Below are 21,654 nucleotides of genomic sequence, written 5' to 3' on the forward strand. Positions count from 1 at the left end.
TTCGGCCGCTTGTATCCGGGATCTTGTTCTTTCGGTCACGACCCACAGCTCGTGACCATAGCTGAGGGTAGGAACGTAAATCGACCGGTAAATTGAGAGGTTCGCCTTTCGGCTTAGCTCCTTCTTCACCACAACGGACCGATACAAAGTCTGCATCACTGCAGACGCTGCACCGATCCGCCTGTCAATCTCCCGTTCCATTTTTCCCTCACTCGTGAACAAGACCCCAAGATACTTGAACTCCTCCATTTGGGACAGGATCTCATCCCCGAGCTGCAGAGGGCACGCCACCCTTTTCCGACTGAGGACCATGGTCTCAGATTTGGAGGTTCTGATTCTCATCCCAGCCGATTTGTCTCTCTCTCTCGACGTGGCTTGTCTCCTCCCTGTGCTCCGTACACCTGTTGTGCTTGGACTTCACCATGGCCGAGAAGGAGGAGTGGTAAACGGCCTTGGTCAACATCACCTACCTGGACCCGCATACCGCGAGGCCGTGGAGCGACAAGAGCGAATGCGGCTGCTACGGCGAGCACTCGCCCAAGAGGGAAGCCCGGGGGCTGGTCCTGGCGCGGTCGCTGCCGCAGGAGCGACAGATGTGTGAGCCGGCCGCCCGCTTTCCGCCGGCGTTGCGCTCCGATTTGTCACCGATTCTGACCATAACTTTTATGGACAGAATTTCAAAGCGCAGCCGAGGCGTAGAGGGTGTCCGGTTTGGTGGCCTCAGTATTGCATCTCTGCTTTTTGCAGATGATGTGGTTCTGCTGGCTTCATCAAGCCGTGATGTCCAACTCTCACTGGAGCAGTTCGCAGCCGAGTGTGAAGCGGCTGGGATGAGAATCAGCACCTCCAAAATCCCGAGATTTTCCTGTCATAGTCCCAACATTCAAAGTCTCCACATTCAATTCTAGGCTCTGCGCTTTCCTCTTCTCTTTTTGTCTAAAAACCCGCTTTCCACCTCTCCTTTGTCTTCGACCCACAGTAGCTGGATTTTCACCGGCGCCCTGCAGGTTAACGGTGCCGGGGTCAGACGCTGTTAACCCGGGCCACGACCGATCCAGTATGGAATTCTTTAGATGCACGCTCATATTTGTCTGGCAAAGTTTTAAGCCTGATGCCCTTCCTGACGCAACCCTCTGCATTTATCCGGGCTTGGGACCGGCCTACAGTTTGCACTGGCTTGTGCCCCCGATAAGCGCTGCATTGATACTCAAAGTGAAATACAAGCCCCACTAGAATCACTGCTTGAGTACAGTTCAGTTGTATTTAACTTAAGTTCACTACATTGGCATTTCATCTGTGAAGCTGTTTCTTTTTTTACATTTACATTTTTATGTGGTATACATTTGAATGTAATCATTATTCAAGTACTGCTTTTTATTTTTCTATAGTTAAAGGCAGTGTTAATGTTCAAACTGCATAATGTTACAGTAGCTTACAATATCAAATATACTTTTAGGAATAAAACCTGTCTCATTTTTTATGAACACTTGGGTCTACTTCACCACTGCATTTTAATGTTTGTCATTATGGTGGTCATTGGAAAGCGTTGGAAAGTGTTTGAGACCCACTGATTTTTATTGTATTTTTTTATTTTATATGATAATTCGTTTTTGTTCTTTTATTTCAACATAAATGAATCATTTCCTCACTCGTTAATTCCATGACACTCGCCATTTTTTTTCCCCGCTGGCACGTAACAATTGAAGTACTGCACTGTTCATCTTTTATTTTTAGTCAGGCAGATACCACGTGCCCCGGTGCTTCAAAACCACATTGGCCACGCCCACGTCATGTGATCGACAAGCGCCCAGCCAATCGGGGAGTGGCTGCTAACAGCGAGTGACAACTGCCCCCCCTCCCGATCAGCAGGTGATAATGTGTAGTAGAGTTCTCGCAAGTGGACCAGCACCAGACTGACTCGAGTCCGGCGACCGGATACGTGTTTGGGGTTTTTGAAGTTGTCTGTTTCCGGGTTCTACCATGGCGCCGTCTATCTCTCGACTGTGCCGCAGTGTGGCTCTCTCGACGTGGCTCGTCTCCTCCCTGTGCTCCGTACACCTGTTGTGCTTGGACTTCACCGTGGCCGAGAAGGAAGAGTGGTACACGGCCTTCGTCAACATCACCTACCTGGACCCGCTTACCGCGAGGCCGCGGAGCGACAAGAGCGAATGCGGCCGCTACGGCGAGCACTCGCCCAAGAGGGAAGCCCGGGGGCTGGTCCTGGCGCCGTCTCTGCCGCAGGAGCGACAGATGTGCGAGCCGGCCACCCGCTTTCCGCCGGCGTCGCGCTCCGCCGCCGCGTGGGTGGCGCTGGTGGCTGCGGGGAACTGCACTTACCGTGAGAAGATCCGGAACGCGGCCGACCACAACGCCTCGGCCGTGGTCGTGTACAATGTGGGCTCCAGTGGTACCAACGACACCATCACCATGCCCCACTCTGGTGAGACGAACACACAAACGCAGGCTCCCCCTCCACCCCCCTCCCATGATTGTTGCATCCTGCTACAGGTTTCAATGCAAATATATTACAATAATATTTCCAACCTTTGAGCCAAGCCACCCATTTTCCACAAAATCTAAAGAAACACCACGATAGATAAATGTCACAAAGTACATATTCTGAAATCATGATTTTTGTCTAAATTTGTGTGAAATGGAGCTGAGATGCTCGCAAGGAAGCTGTGACTTATTCTGTTGTATCAATGGAAAAATATGGATACACAGGTTTATGGTACCTTCTGCCATCTAATGGAAGAACATTCAATTGTTCTGTCATCGTTAGGGATCTGTGAGTAGTGATACCAAGGTATCAGTTTCGGGCCGATATCGGCCTTATTTCAAGGTATATGGTACTTGTGAAGACTGTCGATACCAGCCACTGATACCTAGGGCAAAAAAAAAACAACGGAAGTCACAGAGCATCTTCGCCAATTACTTCTATTTATGGCAAATAGATTGCTGTACCATAATCCAAGTATCAAGATTTGAAACAGTCTAAAAATGTTAAACAGTGTAAATACAGTGATGATTCGCTATTTACCATTCCACAAATTTTCTCGTAAATATTTCTGTATTCCGTTAGGTAAAGTATAATTGTAATACTGTAATTCTTCTCGTGTTTGTCCTGTTTGAAATAAATCTACTCTAATCTTTTGTTAACGTAGGATAGGATAACCTTTTAATAGTCAAACAATGGGGAAATTTGCAAGTAGTTCACATCCTTGGCAATTAATTGAGGCTTTGCAAAATATATTCGGGGGTGTAACGGTACCAAAAACATTTGGTACAGGACAAAGGTGAGTTCCGACACGGAACATGTTAGGTAAGAGACAATAAGTGTAACTATCTCACGCTCAAGCCACCGTAAACAAACACAGCAGCTCAGCATCTGGCGAGCAGACGTCAGACCGAGCGACATTTGCAAAGCCTACTTGTCAATTTGTCTGTAGAATCTAACAGCTATCGACTGGTTACCTGACCTATACGTGCCTATCCTGAGATTTGCTTTCTTAGGGGTGTCCCGATCAGATCTGTGAGATGGGAAATTGGTCCGATATCAGCAAAAAAAATAGTATCATTTATTGCTAGTTTTCATAAAGAAGCCTGCTACCAGGGGAAAAAAAACCCAAAACACAGCGATGGCTTCAGGCTTAGTTGATGAATGGGTCCACTTGGAAACGTGTGACTCCTTTTTGGCAATATGTCAGCAAACTCTTGGAGATTTATCATGGGCGTACATAATTTTTGCAGATTGAGTCCTGGAATGGTTTCAGGAATGATGGGCCTCCAAGGAGTATTTTCCTGTCCATAGCAATAAATCTTTAAGCATGGCAACATGGCACTGGCCCAACAAACTACACCTGCACCAAAGCTCTTAATTCACTGCCAGCCTCCCAGCGAACATGGATATTTGACTTCTAAAGCCGTCAATGGCAGTGAATGTGTTAACAGCTGCAGGCTTTATTTTTATTTTTTTTCTCCAGACCTTGTCCGCTTCCCTGATTCAAAGAGGCTGGGGGGGAAAGGGCCGAGGGGTGATGTCACCGCTGGCAGACAAACGAGGAAGGCGATGTAGAGCGCGGCGTTTCGGACCCGACGTGAGGCTGCCAGATAAAGAGCGGAACACTTTCTGTGCGCCGAGCCAACGCAGCTGGGCTGCAAAAAAAGCACTCCGGCATGTCTGGGTTTAACCCTTTCATGCCACAACTGAACATTTAGATCAGTGTTTCCCCAACTTTAATGAGGCACATATTTTATTTGAAAAATCTCACGGCACCCTAGTGAACGTGATGAAAACAAGGCTTCAAGCTGTCAAATTAAACATAAAACAAAGATAATTACACTTTGTGTATTTTAAACAACTACATAGCTCTCCCTTACGAGAGAGCCCGTTTAGCTTAATGCTAACATCTACGGAAAATTCCTTTCACATGCTAATGGTTAGCATCGATAGAAGCAACGGATATTTAAACACAAACAGTGGAGCAACACGTTTAGACAGATGATATGAAAATACTCACAGGCATATATTCTTTGTCCTTGTCATGTAAAATGACAATATTACAGCATTTTTACTGAGTCACTCACAGTAGTGGTAGTAGATGATTCTTCTTTGTTTGTGTCTGTATGACTGTATTATACTGTACTGTACTGGTTCCTGGTGGCCAAGGCAGGCGCAGCACTTTGAATTGGACTGCAGCATTAAATCATGATGCACAAACTTTAGAATTAAAAAAAAAATGTTTTTTACATTTTTTAAAATTTTGTTAGTACTATGATTTAAAAAAAATAAAATAAAGTACCATATTATACAGTGCTATACCAATACAAAATGAAAACACTCGCAAGGAGGTGGCCAACCAGGCTCCAGCTGCTGGCATCTTTCATTAGGCCACACCCCTTGCAGACACAACCAACACACATCTTGAATGCTACGTATGTTCAGTCATGAGGGTTAGTCATTAGGTTGTTGATTTCTCTCTGCGCATATGGCTGTGTACAATAAAAGCATAAATCTGTAGGAGAGGCGGATTTGAATATCTCAGCTGACTGTTGACACACATACACACGCAAATGCTGTCAGGGAGCTACTTAAGCAGAGCTGCTCATTAGGCTCCATGGCAGAGCCAACCGTCTGTCATTTCCATCCCAGCGGTGACACCTGGACGCCTGAGCACACCATGTTGGCGTTAACGCAGCGAGCACAACCTTCCATTTTCTGTCTCGCCACTGTTAGGAGAACACTTTGTGTGTAGTTAATTTGTACGAGCACTGGCCAAGCATGGCAATTCAATCTCTTTATACTCTGTAGTTTAATACACAGCAGGGACATTTTGTCTTTTAATTGATTAGATTTGACTCAGAGACCACGGTTGGCTGAGTTACATAAAGGGATTTATGCAGGAGGGCGGTGCAACAAGTGGTGCTGGGAATGTTAGCAGATGTGCATTGGTCGCACTTGTATGACAGCGAGAGGCATGCCTGTTGTCTGAGAGGTTCAGACGCCACCCCTGGGAGTTGTGATGACTTCGTTGTTGCGGAGGGAATAGGATGTATCCTCACTCTCTTGATGCAACTCCATCAAAACACACAACTTGTTATTCTCATACTATGGCGAGGGAACTGTTAATGTCCCATGTGTCCGAGACTGTCCAGTGTGCATCATCTTTAAGACCCTAGAAATTAGTTTTTTCCCACACCAAAAATGAAGCAAAGCTACAGATGTTCAATTCACATTTTTAACTGTAATACAAGTGTAGACAAGAGAGAAGTTACCGGTACCTTGCGTCAAAATACAGTAAAACCAATGTTTTGAAGACGCCAGACAGGAAGAGGGAATAGGAATATGTTTTATAGGAAGGAGTAGAGTTGTTAGGAAAGGGACTGAGCCAAAAAAGTCAATATTTGTGATGCTCTCCTTTTATTGCGTCATGCATGAACAAATAAGTGCTTTATAACAGGGATTAAAAGGTTGCAGCTTGAATAAGTGAAAAGCATTTTTGTAAAAAAATATGTCACCTATATTTTCACACATTGTTGTAAAGTCTGCTGCCGTCACCCAGCAGTCACTTGTATGTAAACTTTTTCAATGCGCCTCTCGCCCAAAAGTAAGGTGGGATGGGCTCCAGTTCACTCGCCGAAAATTAGGACAAGCGGTATAAAAAAATCTATGGGTGAATAGTTTTAGTTATGTTCCACAATTTTTTTTTGCAAACAGACGAGTTTGCGAATGGTGATTTGTGAATCGGTAAGAGTTTACTGTACAATGGTACCTTGACATACGACTGACCCGACTTAAAAGAGTTTTTCGAGATATGAACCGTCATTCAGCGGAATGTTTGCTTTGACTTGCGAGTGCAAACTTGAGATATGAGCACTTGGTGGCTCAACTCAAGTCTACAAAAAGCACCACTTTAACAAATGGTAACCATTTAATGAAAAAAGAGAAGTTTCAAGCTATTTAATGGCACTCCCTGTTGAGGTTTATGGTCAAACTAAGCATAAAAGAAAGAGAATTACAAGTTGTGTTTGTAAAACAACCACAGGTTTGCCTCAGGAGAGTCTGCTAGCTTAATTCAAACAAACAACGACCAAATGAATTGTAAACGCCATTGACATGCTAACAGGTAGCATTGACGGTTGCGGTTTTAGAACCCTTGAAGAAACGGATATTTAAATGAATATGGTGGAACAGCACATATCGGCAGATAACATAAAATTACTCACACATATATATATTCTTCATCCTTGACAAAAAAGACTAATATTACAGCAACTTACTGAGTGGTAGAACAGCAGAAGTCTATTCTTCTTCATTTGTTGCATGACTGTACTATACAATAGTGCCTCCTGGTGGCCAAGGCAGGCACACCAGCATGCGTAGACACTGATGGATGAAACGTGAGATCATGAGGCACAAACGGTTTAATGCTTCACATTGTTTATTTTATCACCCTGTGTTTTTATAAAGTACAATATTATAGAGTGCTATTTTTTTTGTGCTTATTAAAACACAAAAATATATATTTTGTTTCTTTTCTCGGGGGGGAGATGGGGAGGCCGGAATGGATTAATGGCATTTCCATTCATTTCAATGGGGAAAGAATATTTGAGATGAGTATTTTGAGTGAAGAGCATGGACACGGAACAAATTGAACCCGTATCTCAAGGCACCACTGTTGTTGTTGTTGTTGTATCTACATCTCGTCTGACCCGCGATCATTTCCCATGTGTGTGCAGGTACAGGCGACATAGTGGCCATCATGATCCCGGAGCATAAAGGTCGGGAGATCATGGCACTGCTGGAGCAGAACGTCGCAGTCACATTGCACATCACTGTAGGGACGCGCAACCTGCAGAAGTATGTGAGCAGAACATCGGTCGTGTTTGTCTCCATCTCCTTCATCATTCTCATGATAATCTCCCTCGCCTGGCTTGTCTTCTACTATATCCAGAGATTCCGCTATGCTAATGTCCGAGACCGCAACCAGGTATGGCTTGAGCTTTTTCAAAAATTCTTATTTTCTAACTGCTATATCTGTTTGAGCGTCGCTACGCTATAAAAGACAGTCACCGGCGTTCCATGTTTCCATCTGGTGCCGGCTGCCAGGGAGAGGCCGGAATTAGCTTGACAGCTGGCCCCACAAAACCAGTGAACCATCAACAAGAGCAAATAGCGACTGGTTGTTACATCATCGCCACGCCTGTTATTGTAACATCTGCAGGGGCGGCAGCCAGTGATTGCATTTTAACAAAAATATATACAAATGACAACTGCAGCATGTCCAAACTGTTGCCACCTTTTCATTGTTTTCTTTCTGTATTTAGAAGCTGTGTCATTTCAAACTTCAAATTACCCTTAGAGAACAAATTAAAGGATTAATTAATGAGTTTGTTGTTAATGAGTTTTTTGTTTTTTTTTTCTCCCTCATTTTGTTCCCTTCAAACTAATTAGTCTGGTTTTATCCCCAGGGCTTCAATATTCACCGAAGCGCCTGAATAATACAAAGATAGGAAATTAGATAATAAGTGACGTAGAGGCCGCTCCAAAAGTACTGGAACAGTGAGGCTAACTCCCTTATTGTTGCTGCAGACTGTAGATTAGAGGTGGGCAAAGTATGTACAGTCCGCTCTGTTCTTTAATCAGACCCACATTACATTTTCAAGTCCCTTTTTTTTTTTTTATTGAAGGCCATCCTGAGTTTTTCAGCAGCAGCAAAGCAACAAAAACTCGTGAATATGTGGGGATTCCCTGTATTAATTTGACATTACATTTTATGTGGTGTTGAGAGGTTGAGTTAAATGTCCATCCTACTTAGGAGGAAGCTACTGCTGTCTATCAACCTCTTTTAGTTTAACCTTATGTTGTTCTCAGAGTATATTAGGTATTGATGCGTCCCGGTGTCACACTTAAGATTGTGTTTTGTTTTGGCCCGCAGAGACGCTTGGGGGACGCTGCCAAAAAAGCCATCAGCAAGCTTCCAGTACGCACCATTAAGAAAGGAGACAAGGTAGTCAGCAGTTAATGTGACATTATTTATTCGAACTACATTACATCGATGTGATGGCATTTTTGTTCCAGGAGACCGAGCGTGACTTTGACAGCTGTGCCGTGTGCATCGAGGCCTACAAGCCTAATGATGTTGTCAGGGTGTTACCGTGCAGGTATGGTTTTCTTTGCAAAGGTGAGGACAAGATGGTCTATTTGTTCACGACACGCGGTAATAATACACTGCATATTCTTCCAGGCATGTGTTCCATAAGCACTGCGTGGACCCCTGGCTACATGATCACCAGACGTGTCCCATGTGTAAAATGAATATACTCAAAGCCTTGGGAATCTCTGTGAGTTCTTCTCTACCTGCCGTTACACTTGCTCTTCGTAGCGCTGGGTGGAATCCTCGCATCTCCAAAAACATCACTTTTCAGGAAACCATCCATTGCCATCAACATTGCATCGTCGAAGAGAACAAGCTATTTTCAACACTTTAGATTGGTTAATAATTTGTAAAAAATACCAGACCCATGTGGGGACAGACCAATAGTATTGATTTGTGGAAACAATATGAAAATGACCAAATTTGGAGATAGGAGGTTTGAGCCCAACCCCAGCGATATGAACTGCTTACACGAATGAGAGAGGAGCTGATTGACAAAAACAGTCAGTGTTGCCAACTCAGCAATTTGGTCACTATATTTAGCAACATTTCCAACCCTTCCGGTGACTATTTTTAAAAAAAAGTTTATCTCGGAAAAGTATTACTTAGTGAAGGAAAATAAATTGTCTGAGATGCACAAAAATGATCAGGGACGCATAAAGCATGGTGAATTTGCGTCCACAGATGCACAGCATTGTTTACCTACAGTAGGTATGTACGAATCATTAGTCACTACTAAGTACAGTAGTGACTAATGGGACACTTTAGGGAACGTTAACTATTTATTATGTTCGCTAGCCCGTGAGCTAACTAGCTAGCGAGCTCAGGAGCTAAACAGCTCGCTCTGGCTCTTTCGATCATGTCGACATATAGAGGTCACTAACTGGCAGACCGCGGTCTGCGTACGGACCCAGAAGTAGTCCCATACGTACCCACACCTTAGCAAAAAAAAAAAAAAAAAAGAGAGATTATGATTCAAGACGTATGGGGCGCCGCAACTTATTACAGGCTTTACGGTTGTGATGAACCGTACCGACCAATCACATGCAAGTTCAGCCACACTCTTCAGCCACTTAAATCTGCATTTCAGGCTGTAATCACTGATTGCACGCAGCCCAGACAAAGATGAGGGGAAACAAAGCAGTGGAGAGAGAAAGAGACTCCGCGTGGAAAGTTGAGTTAAAGACGGAGAAAGATCAGAAAATGAACGATTAAAGGAAGAAAACATTTGGAACAAACAGCGCATAAAATGGAACATCAGTGTCATTTTTGTTTGTACTTCTCAGTGGGAGGTTCTCACTTATTAAAAGTGCTTATATGTGGAACGCCAATATGAAACAAAGGTTTTGAACAAACATAACATCTAAAACAGTTCAGTTATTAAGATTTATTCAAATGAAATGTGTAAAATTGTTTGCGACTTCACTCTTGTCAAGATACCAAACAGAAAAGGGGGAACTCCCACTTCATTTTTCTTAAGTTAAGCACTTTATTTGAACACGTATAACTTTTTATTTTATATATTTTGTATTATTTTTGTTTACTTGCTTATTGTGAAATTCAGCCTTACTTTTATTTAGTAAATGAGAACATTATACAGTTGTGCTCATATCTTTGATTACCAGCGCAGAATTAGTAAGCTATGTACAATTATTTACTATGGTCTAATATCATTATAGTCAGTGGCATAAAACAAACAAACAACAACAACGATACTATCATTTCTCGTGAAAGTTTTGGGGAAAATATATTGTCCTAAAAATCTGCTACCATGACAGGCCTAAACGCATAATATATTGAGAGAGAGTAATGGCAAACAAAAATATTGTATAAAAATTATAAAATATAGAGGAACAACTGTAATAAAAATCTGCAATATAGCAGGACCGCAAAGCAAGAACTGTGATGTAGCGCTGGATTACAGTATTTGTATTCCGTGACAATAAATTGCAGGGACTCAGTTTCCATGACATGTGCATCCCAGGACTCACATAATCTCAAGTGTAAAATGATCTATGAGCATCAAGGTTAATCTAACAGTATAAACAATAGAGGATTATGTCGTACAATAGACATTTTGTATCGTAAAATACTTTATGTGTCATATCGCACAGTTTTACTTCATTGTAGTCAATCTGTATGGTCTGTCCAGCTCAATGCAGACTGCTCTGACGAGTCGCCGCCGGACTACGAGATGTCGCTGGGGGGTCCGTCCGCCAGCGAAATCACCATCAACGAAAGCTCCGTGGCACTGGAGCTGGCCGAGAGGCCGACGGATCCGACCCGGCTCAGTCCGAACGTGGAGTTGGCGCCGCAGGCGGAGGAGAACTACATAATTTCCAGCAGTGAGTCCATTATTTAAGTACATTTTAGGTTGTACTTGGTCTAAAAAGCTTTAGGAGCACTGCTATAGAAAATAGATGTATGTAGATTTTGTCTCCCATCCACATCTGTGCCTTTTTATCCACAACAGCAGGAAACAGCTGAAAACCGACTGTTGCTTTCTATCCTAAAACTCAAATATGTTTGCCCTTTCGTTAGGTGAGCACCAGTTGCCACTCAGCAGTGATTCTGATTCTTCACTTAACTTGGTAAGCGGGTCGCAAGTGGACCGTGTCGGATCCAGAACCGGCGTGGGACAGAGTATTCGGGAAAAGGAGGACGAGCAGGACCCAGGCCGAAGCACATGATTCTAAGGACCAAGGTTTTGCCACGTCAAGACGCTCCAAAAATATCACGCTCTGTCTCCATCTGCTTGATAGCTTTGTGCATCTATGGACATTGTCCATATCGAGACACCCAGACATCACCCACACTTTTTGTCACACCTGCTGGGTATGTGGTTGTTTCAACACGCACACGTTTGTAACCCGGGAAAGGGTTAGCACCCACTTTTTCCTGCTGTCATTGCACGACGAGCGGTACGCTACGCCATCAATACCCACACTTTTCATCATACCCGCGGGGCATATGGTTGTTTCAACACCCACACTTTTCCCGGTGAAAGGTTTGCAGTAAAGACTGTGGAAATTGTTGCTTTTCCGAGCCACTAAAAAGACGAGAACGGGCTCTTCCATCCGGTATGAAGCGTTTAATGATCCAGAAATATGTTCTGTTCAGATCACTGACAGTTTTTTTTATATATATATTTGGATTGGCTCCCCATCTCGCCTACGCATGCCAACTCAGCCTCTCGTACAGACAATTGTCATTTTTCGCACAAGTGATGTCAACCTTGAGGGTCAGGAGGAGAAACCACTCCACACGGCAGTCGGACCTCGCAAACATGTCGTCTTCAAGTCCTCGCCAAGTGTATCCGTCGTGCTCACAAGGGAAATATAAGGGGACCAATCAAAGGATGCCCTCCGTACACTGTTTACTGTTGCCAAGTAGAAAATGCTGCATCAAATATGGACGATCTATCAGTCCAAATGTGGGTATTGATATTTAGAAATGTTCTTTCATATGGGTCGGATGTGTTTATAGTCAACTGCAGAGAGTAGCAGGAATATTTAGGACCTGAGCATCTGGTGCGAAGGCTCTCTCGAAATTACTTCGTTGTTACGATTCTTAGGCCAGAAAAAAGTTAAGTGAGAGCTTTCCAATCCTCAAAAATTCACCAAACTTTTAGGCATGTTCATCTTAGAATAAACATTGTTTGGTTGATAGGAATTGGATTTGATTGTTTTTTTATTTTGACCCCGAAGCCAGTTTTACTTTGCCGCATGAAATTTGGTAGGCATGTCTATGATGGGTGGACTCACCAAAAAGTCAAGAACCCATGCCGTAACACAAACAGGAAGTCTGCAATTTTGGTTTGAAGTGACCATTTTAGGGCCCTCTTGGCCATTTTCGGGGATCCTCAAAAGATGGACTTGTGGTCCGAGAGATTTTGCACAATTGCTACCAGAATTAAACCTTTTAAAATTGCTTAGAACTGCCTATATTAATAGTTTGACCCATAAGTATGATCTCAAAACAATTTACTGGAATTTCAAACTCATCTTGCTATGTTACCTAAAATTAAATGGCTTGCAGATGATTTGATTTGGGGGGAAAAAAATTAATCGGAACTGCGACTACCGTGTATGTCGTTACATTGAAACCCATAAAATAAATAATTACTGCTTTCCTATGCAGCGTTTTACTACGTTTTTCACTCAGTGATGACTATCTTTTGTTGGGCGCTGAATGTGCCTTATTTCCAGCAGGTAGCTATTACTTAACATTACCATTACCAACATTGAACCATACCTTTCTCTGCATTCACCTTGAAAAGTTAACCACCCTGCTTTCTTCAGCGCAAACGCCACCAGCAGCCTTGCCTGTCTGTCACCTGACCTCTACTGGAATGTTCCACCACATTGCAGTTATAAGCCAAGCCAGCTGTGACCAACACTAGCCACTCCTCCATTAACATGGCGCCTTAGAAGTAGCAGGGCCTTTTAGCGGGTTCTTGTAGCAATTAGAGAATGAGCACAAAAAGGTGTGAAATGTGCATTTTTCAACAAATAGTTTTAGTCAAGCTCTACAGAAAAAATTGTAAGTTGGTGCGGTTGAGAATATCGCTCAGTATGATTTCTGCTCACCAGAGGCTTAGCTACACTGTATTTGTTTACCCTGACGTGAGCGAGTGATACCAATGCATATAAATGCTTTGGTTCAATCTTGTTTCATCCTGTGACCAAGGAACTCTGTTGAAGTGAGGAAAGGCGCTTCATTTCGTCCGCCACAGCATTATCTAATACAGCGGTGCCTTGAGATACAAGTTTAATTTGTTTGCTCTTAAAGCAAATCACTCTTCTCTCAAATCATCTGTCCTCATTGAAATGAATGGAGATGCCATTAATCTGTTCCAGCCGTGAGAAAAGTAGCACTTTATAATATTATACTTTATAAAAAGACGTAATGAGATAAAATGAATTACAATGAATTAAACAGTTTATGTCACACTTTGCATCAATTGAATGGCCAATGCTCCACTGCCTGCCTTAGCCACCTGGGGACAGTATAAGACAGAGAGACGTAAATACTGTATATGGACGTCTGTACAGAATAGACGGCTCAGCTCCGCGCAGAAGATAAAAAATAACAGGCTGTGATTACTGTTAGATGGCTAAATGTGTAGCTGCACCATTTGTGTTCAAATATCTGTTGCTTAAAGGGTTAAAGGCTAAGCAATGTGATTATTTTAAATACACAGTATGTAATTCTCTTAGTTTCATTTTTAGTTTCACAGTGAACTTCAACTGGGCATCAGAAAGTCTGAAGCCTTTTTTTTTTTTTTTTTTTTTTTTTTTTTTTTTTTTTTTTTAAAAAGAACAACAACAACAACTGTTCACTATTTGCCAAAATTCTGATTATTGTGAAGTGATTCACTGATTTTCGCTATTCACGGGAGGGCTCAGAACTGTACCGTTACAACCCCCCCTCCCCCAACTCCACTTGACACAGCGCCTCAATTAATCGGCAATCATGTCAACCTCATCGAAGGTTTTGAGTGGATTCAATCTATGAGGGACAAGCAAAACCAAACAGATCATGATAAAAGTGACAAATCTAGCACACTACCCACAGTAGGCAGTCTGATACTCCTGCAGTTGAATGAACAAACCACCGGCCACTGCCCTATGAGGAAATCTGATATTTGTAAATAAAACATCAGGCACCAGCTTAACCCAACATAGTCGTGTAGCCCCCTTGCACTGGCTGCTTTTCCTGCCTGTATCCTCGTTCTCTCCGTCAAAGAGGCGATAGTTCATCGAGGCCGACGTCCTCGTTACCTGTCTGTTGTTAACCTGTTGCACTTTATCCCTCCAGTGAGTGTGAGACAACTTTAAAGCGAGGAACTTGGAATTTCGTGGGCCGGGGTCACAGTCTTGAATAAGACACATGACTTGTATTTGCTTGTGATATTTGAAGCTAGGGGGCCCAATATATTTGACAATGTCCAGGAAAAGATAACACCATCGCTATCTTCTAATGTTGAATAGTTGTGCGTATGATGAGCTAATTGTCCCTGTTAACCTTGATGCACTTGTAAGCATTGTGTTGGAATAAATTCCAGGTTGTTTTTTTTGTTAGTTTTGTTTTCAGATCGCCAAAGCTTGAAATGAGCATTATTAGCAGAATTCTGATGGCTCAATTGATCTTGTGGGGGTTTGCTGCTGTAATAAAATAAAAACCACCCGAATGTATAAATAAATATATATCTGAATTTAAATTACTACTTTGACATAGTACAAAAGTGCAGATTAAAAAAAAACATATAAATAGAGCCTTGAAATAAATTGGGTATTTATTAAAAAGACCACTGCATTACATACTTTACAAAAAATGGAACTTAAGTTTTTCTTTTAATTTAGATTGAATTGCTTTTATATTAGCTAATGTTTATTTAAAATGTTTGATGTTTATATCAAATGTTTAATTTTACGAATATATAATTTATTTTATAGTATGAATCACTTTACCAGTTAAATATTGTTAAATTAATATATATTTAAAATGTTAAATATTATCAGAAAGTTATTCACTAATATTTCCTCTTTGTTTTGTAGTAAATAAATTCCAAATATGGTTAATAAATAAATTTATTAACCATATTTTTATCTATATACAAATGTATTTATTTTATTATTTCTACGAAATATATTAACCAATAACTCAATAAAACAAAAAAATTTAAAAAGTTATACGAATATTAGTTGTATTCATAAAAACAATTTAATTATATAAAATAAATAAAAATGGGAAAAAAATCTATTTACAATATGAATGCTATTTACTAAAACCTGTTATCATATAAATGAATAGAAAATGAACCAAAATTACGGAATGAATGAAAAATTAAAAAACTCTTGATGGTGTAAATGTTCGGTGGTCCCGAATGGAACACTCTTCTATCTAGGGGGCAGTGGCGTACCTTTCCTCCAGAAGGAGGGAGGAAGAAGAAGAAGCTGCCGTCCGAGGCATAGTTCGTCTCGGCGCGTCGGCAGGGATGGGCCGCAGCGGGGAGCTGAGCGACTTCCAGAGGGGCACCGTGGTAGGATGCCACATGTGCGAAAAGTCCCTGCGGGAGATCGCCACCCTGCTCAAACTGCCGCGCTCCACCGTCAGAAACGTCATCGTGCAATGGAAGCGAGAGCGCAGGACTTGCCCATTGCCCCGCTGCGGCCGGCCGCACAAGCTCAAGGAGGAGCACCGGCAGGTTCTGGAGCGGATGGCCCAGGAACAGACATTCCCGTCCCTGCAGGCGCTCGCCGCCGAGTTCCGGCGGGCGTCCGGGGCCGACGTCAGCGCGGCCACCGTCAGCAGGGAGCTGCGGGAGATGGGCCTCAGCCGGCGGTCGTCCTCCGAAGGCAAAGCCAAAGGTGGATGACTGTCCTGTGGGCGGGGGCCTACTGGCCTACGAAAGATGGACCAACGCCATTTTTGTCTAAACTCTCAATTCTTTAGTCTCTTATAGTAGTTAGTAGTTTTAGTTGAGTTCCGCGCCGCTGTCTTGTTTGAATTGGCTACTACCGAGCTAGGCTGGATTTAGCATTACCTCACTATAGCCGAATAATTATACATGCTTACAAGTCGCTCATGCGTGATGCAAGAAGTGTTTAGGTGGCGTAGCGAACCAGGGAACTTGTGGAACGACGTGACCTGGTGGCGGCCATGTTGGGGAGGTCAACGTTGCCATCAAAAGCAAGGCAATAAAACATCGAAATTAAATCGGAACTGGCTTATTTCATAAGGTTTAATTTATTTGTTAACGCCAGTGTTTTTTTCCCAATGCATAACATTTGAAAACAAAACTATATATATATATATATATATATATATATTATATATATATTTTTTAAACCTGTGTAAGGTTACTCCCACTTCCCTTGACGTAATTGTACGGCATTGTACGCAACCGTATACATACCAGCATCCTTGGTCTTTTAGTTTTCTTGTGGATGTTGAAATTAAAAAAACTCACAATTGATTGATTAATCGACAACTGCCTCCCTGTGTCCAAGGTGAGCACAACAGAAGGAGCACAGACAATTAATTGAATTGGAGTATTAAATAATGATGTAAAAACTGTTTAATTCTTTATTAATAGGTGCTATGATTAATTGGCAACTAATTGATTATCAAATTAATCAATTTATTGTTTAGAGACCTTGTTTATCTTAAAATTGTCCTAATCTTTGGAATTTCAGCCTCTCAACGGTAAATATAAATTGATAGAGGTGCAAGGATTTATCGACAACTAATCGATTATCAAATTAATTAATGGGTTTTGAAAATCAATGAATCATTTACTGACCTTGTTGAACATAAAATTGTCCAAATCCTTGGAATTTTAGCCTCTCAACAGTACATATGAATAATTATAGTTATTTTAATAATAGTAAATATTAATATCTATTTTAGTAATAAAGCAGGCTGATTATCTGTTTCATCAAAATAAGACATTTGCAAACATTTTTTAGTTTTGAAAATGATTATCAATATTTTTGCCCAATTTGTTTCTGACATGTTACGAACCAAACCAATAAATGAACCATAGTGAATTTTTGTTTGCATTTTCTGTAGACTTTACACCGATCTGATCGGCATTTGCCGATAATTAGCATTTTATGCTGATCGGCTTTGTCATAATTCGCCGATCCGATTAACGACGTCATTGATCAGCTCCGCAAAAGACATTTACTCCGCGTCGCCATCGTGTACAGTATATTTAAATTCAAAAACTGGTTTATTTTTAGCCTTGTTGTGTCTTTGTACGTAGTACTGTAACTATCTGACAGACAATAAAATTAGAAAAAAATGTTTTGATAATCGGTCATCGTTTTTTTTTTTTTTTTTTAAACTCTGATCGGCCCCGAAAATGTAAAGCCTAATTTTCTGCACTCTCAATTTGAAATAATGTCCTGGTTTTGCGTCATGGGTTAGAAATGAAATGTTTTGTAATCCGAAAAATAATCGACAGATTAGTCGATTATTAAAATAATCGTTAGTTCCAGCCCTAGATATTATTTTAGTGCTATTCTTCCTTATTAAAAACATTTTGTTATTTTAATTTGTTTTCTGGTGGGGAAAGATAATATGGACACGAGTATGTTGAGTTACAACCATGGTCGTGGAACTAATTAAACCCGAATCTCAAGGCACTACTGCAATAGAAATTTTATCGTTTGTGTAAATCATTTTGGTCTTTCTATGATGCCAGAAAGGAAGAAAGCGCAGAAGATGGCAAAAACCTCCAATGAGGACAGAACCAAGGTGGGCGGCCAAGACCAAATTCACGTGTCCCATCTGGATTTGCGGGTGGGTCGCATCCTCAGGACCACGGAGCTCCCCGGAACGGACGGCTTGTACATGCAGCACGTGGATGTTGGCGAGGTTCACCCAAGGACGGTGGTCAGCGAGGCTTTCCCCGTCAACCAGGTACAGCACTGAGAATTACAGCTGTACCTTGACTTAAGAATTGAAGTGGTTCTTTGACCTAGTTCGTCTCTCAAATCAACTTTCGCGACGCAAATGTTTTTTTTTAATGAGAAAAATAGCATTCTACAGTATTGTACTGTATAAAACCAGTAATAATAACTAGAGATGTTCTTTCAGGAAAGTTCTCGGCGAAGAGGCGAACGCAGGTGAACCGAAAGAGCTCTCTTTTTCCTGCTGGCCGAGTCCTTCTTGATGGGGATTTAGTCGTTTCTGTGCGTTTTCCCACAGGTTTTTGTGAAAAAGACCTCTTCAAATCATATGATAAGATCATATAAGATGATTTGAGATGAGAGTGTTTTGAGTTACGACTGTGGTCATGGAACAGATTAAACTCATACAGTAAGTCAAGGCACTACTTGATTTCCTGTTCTGGTCTGCTAATAAAGCTAATGCTAGCGTACGTGCTGTGTCGTGCAGTTACAAAACTGCATGGCCGTTGTGCTTTGTAATCTGGTGCCCGCGCAGGTCCGAGGCGTGGCGTCTCAGGCAGTGGTCGTATGCGTAAGGTCGCCGGGCAGCGTGGAGATCCTCGTGCCTCCGAATGGAGCGGTACCTGGCGATAGAGTCACAATCCATGGATTTACAGGTACTGTTACACACGTCTGACTAGAGCTGCACAATATATCGTTTGAGCTTCGTCATCACGATGTATGTGTGGGCAATAGGCACATCGCAGCTCTTGCTAAGTAAGAGGCAAATGAACTCAACGTTGTCAATGTCAAGGATACCCGATAGTGTTGCATGGTGTACCGATTTTGAACAGGTGTACCTGTTTTGAAGGGACAAACTTCACTTGTACACGAACGTGTGTCGCCTTAACTAATCCACTCAAATATAGAAATACTAATGCATATTATGTTAAAATATATCGCTGGTGTCTGGCAGAAACCTATCACAAAATTTGGTCAGTTTTGTATTTTTTCACAAATCGATACTACTGATCAGTCTCCACGTGTGTGAGTTTTACAAATTATTCACGAATCAAGTGTTGACAATTGCTTTGACGATGCAATGTTAATGGCTCAACAAACATCGTTTTTGTTTTTTTTCCTCAAGATGAAAGGATTCTGCCCGACAGCGATAAAATAACAGATTAATCCAATTTAAAAATAAATAAAATAAAATAAAAAATAAATTATATTTTATTAATGATGAAATATCATCAGGTTTTATAATCAAATTATTTAATCAAATAATCATTAAATGTGTAAAATTGGATTTTACTAATTTTTTTTTACAATGACTAACCAATTATTTTAATATTGAAATAAATTTAAAAAAAATAATAATATTTAGCTGGGCAGCACGGTAGACGACTGGTTAGGGCGCCTGCCTCACAGTTCTGAGGACCCGGGTTCAATCCCCGGCCCCGCCTGTGTGGAGTTTGCATGTTCTCCCCGTGCCTGCGTGGGTTTTCTCCGGGCACTCTGGTTTCCTCCCACATCCCAAAAGCATGCATGGTAGGTTAATTGACAACTCTAAATTGCCCGTAGGTGTGAATGTGAGTGTGAATGGTTGTATGTTTGTATGTGCCCTGCGATTGGCTGGCAACCAGTTCAGGGTGTACCCCGCCTCCTACCCGATGATAGCTGGGATAGGCTCCAGCACGCCCGCGACCCTAGTGAGGAGAAGCGGCTCAGAAAATGGATGGATGGATATTTTTGCTAAACTTAAAATGTGTTTAATGCAGGAAATATCACAGGACTCTTGATAGTTTAAATAAAAGGTGGGCCGATTTAAAGAATGGAGCAGGTCGTGTGTGGTCTGCGGGTCATACATGGCCCACCCCTGCTTTCAGGATGAGGGCTTTTTAACCAGAGGGGTAACTGCTCGAGTCCCGCTGAGGACTAAATAAAATAGTGAAAGGGTATAATACATTTTAAAATATATATACAAATTGTTGCATCATATGAAGGGTTGGCAGATTTAAACATGTATTCATTATGCTACTGAGAGGAGCTAAGCAAGGGAGCTGCTTTGTTGTTGTCATTGAGGAGCTGGGATTCCTCCCACCCCACGACCCCCCAAAAGCAAAACCACAGCCTCAAATTTAGAACTATGAATTTGTGTATGATGCTTGCTTGTTATAACTAGGTGACCCTGACAAGGAGCTGGACTCGGCCAAGGTGTGCGAGCCCGTTTGCTTGGACCTACGCACAGACAGCCAGTGCGTGGCCACCTACAAGGGCGTGCCTATGGAGGTCGTGGGCAAGGGCGTGTGTCAAGCACCCACCTTGCAAGACTGTGAGGTCGTCCTGACTAATGGAGGAGCCGCGTGAAGGACAGCCGGAGACTTTTTTTTTTTAATATAAATGCAAATGTTCCCACCAGGAGACTCTTTGTATCGTCACTTTAAAATCATATTATTCTCAGCAGCTATATGTTTACGCATCATATTTTTTTCAATTGAATTTACCGTATTTACTCCATTCGAATAGACGCTATGCGTCAATTAATTGCAAAAAAATGAATGCCTTCTTGTTCCCCCTCGTGTAAAAATGAATACATAAAATAACGGTGTGCCATTAGGTAACTGTAATTACTTTTACGACAGCCAAGGGGTGCGGTTTGACAAACAATACGGTGACCAAAATGAACATTGGCATGGTCTTAATATGAAAAGAAATCTAAAATAATAAAAACATTATTTCCAATGAATGAACACCTCCTCATTCCTCCTCATCTAAAAAAATAACTTGGGTTCCGTTAGTTAACTAATTACCTTTATCCAGTCGACAGAAAGAAGAGTGTCTAGATCCACCCTTAAAAAAAAAAACACTTGTGCAAATATAAACACCTTCCAGGAAGTAGATGCCTCCTTGTTTTTCCTCATCTTAAACACAACAGGAAATGTCATTAGGTAACTAATTACCTTTACTACGGCAGAAAAAACAAACATTGTGCAAATGTACTTCCAATAAGTTGATGGCTCCTTGTTGTCCCTTGTCATAAAAATAACAAGATCCCATTCGGTAACTGTACGTCAACAAAATGCACATTTGCGTCGTCTTAGGGCAGTGAGGCAAGCACAAATAGCACTACATTATCAAAGGACGCACAAATAGAAACTACACCCATTGTGACACAGAAGTAACAATTCTCTGTCGACAGACTACAGAGTATCAAGCCCCAACCTGAAAACAAGCCTGACTAAATGGCCTCTATTTGAGGAGAACATACGCTTTCCATTGTTACCTTTAAGCTAACAATTTATAAAAAAATAAATGACGCTTTAGTATCTATCCGCTGGCAACATTTCTGCTTTATGATTTGAAGGATGTGTACAGTATATGGATTTAATGAAAATATGTATTACCATGCTGTTAGATTGCAAAGATAGAGAACATTTTATCGCTTGTTTCCAAATGCACAACGCCCACAGCTCAGGAAGACACATGGAGACATGAGTGGTCAAAAAATCTTTTTTTTTTTTTTTTTGGACAAAAAAATAAAAACATTTTTTTTTAATTATCAGCATCCAATGTTAATTATTTTAGATGAATGT

The 21,654-nt window shown here is 41.6% G+C and overlaps 2 protein-coding genes across 2 annotated transcripts; both read left to right on the forward strand.

The window, feature by feature from the left end:
• The first annotated feature begins 1,850 nt into the window (after positions 1-1,850).
• Positions 1,851-13,906, forward strand: rnf150a (ring finger protein 150a). The gene is made up of 7 exons (XM_061680245.1): positions 1,851-2,440; positions 7,240-7,490; positions 8,439-8,510; positions 8,582-8,664; positions 8,748-8,844; positions 10,810-11,002; positions 11,199-13,906. Exons 1-7 carry the CDS (start codon positions 1,981-1,983, stop codon positions 11,345-11,347), a joined length of 1,305 nt encoding a protein of 434 aa, XP_061536229.1. The 5' UTR covers positions 1,851-1,980; the 3' UTR covers positions 11,348-13,906.
• Positions 13,907-15,585: 1,679 nt separating this feature from the next.
• LOC133403742 (aminoacyl tRNA synthase complex-interacting multifunctional protein 1-like) lies at positions 15,586-21,617 on the forward strand. Its single transcript, XM_061678932.1, has 4 exons — positions 15,586-16,030; positions 17,872-18,089; positions 18,567-18,735; positions 20,244-21,617. The coding sequence occupies exons 1-4, from the start codon at positions 15,658-15,660 to the stop codon at positions 20,426-20,428; spliced, it is 945 nt and encodes a 314-aa protein (XP_061534916.1). The 5' UTR covers positions 15,586-15,657; the 3' UTR covers positions 20,429-21,617.
• The last annotated feature ends 37 nt before the right edge of the window (positions 21,618-21,654 follow it).

Source organism: Phycodurus eques, chromosome 6 (assembly GCF_024500275.1).
Source record: "Phycodurus eques isolate BA_2022a chromosome 6, UOR_Pequ_1.1, whole genome shotgun sequence".
Taxonomy (NCBI): Eukaryota; Metazoa; Chordata; class Actinopteri; order Syngnathiformes; family Syngnathidae; genus Phycodurus; species Phycodurus eques.

Bases quoted from the DNA above. Each gene is read 5' to 3' on its own strand.
- rnf150a (XM_061680245.1), top strand. From the start codon at position 1,981: ATGGCGCCGTCTATCTCTCGACTGTGCCGCAGTGTGGCTCTCTCGACG. The intron at 8,511-8,581 runs GTAGTCAGCAGT...TTTTTGTTCCAG, and splicing joins CCATTAAGAAAGGAGACAAG to GAGACCGAGCGTGACTTTGA. The intron at 8,665-8,747 runs GTATGGTTTTCT...ATATTCTTCCAG, and splicing joins GTCAGGGTGTTACCGTGCAG to GCATGTGTTCCATAAGCACT.
- LOC133403742 (XM_061678932.1), top strand. From the start codon at position 15,658: ATGGGCCGCAGCGGGGAGCTGAGCGACTTCCAGAGGGGCACCGTGGTA. The intron at 16,031-17,871 runs GTGGATGACTGT...CTATGATGCCAG, and splicing joins CTCCGAAGGCAAAGCCAAAG to AAAGGAAGAAAGCGCAGAAG. The intron at 18,736-20,243 runs GTACTGTTACAC...TGTTATAACTAG, and splicing joins CACAATCCATGGATTTACAG to GTGACCCTGACAAGGAGCTG.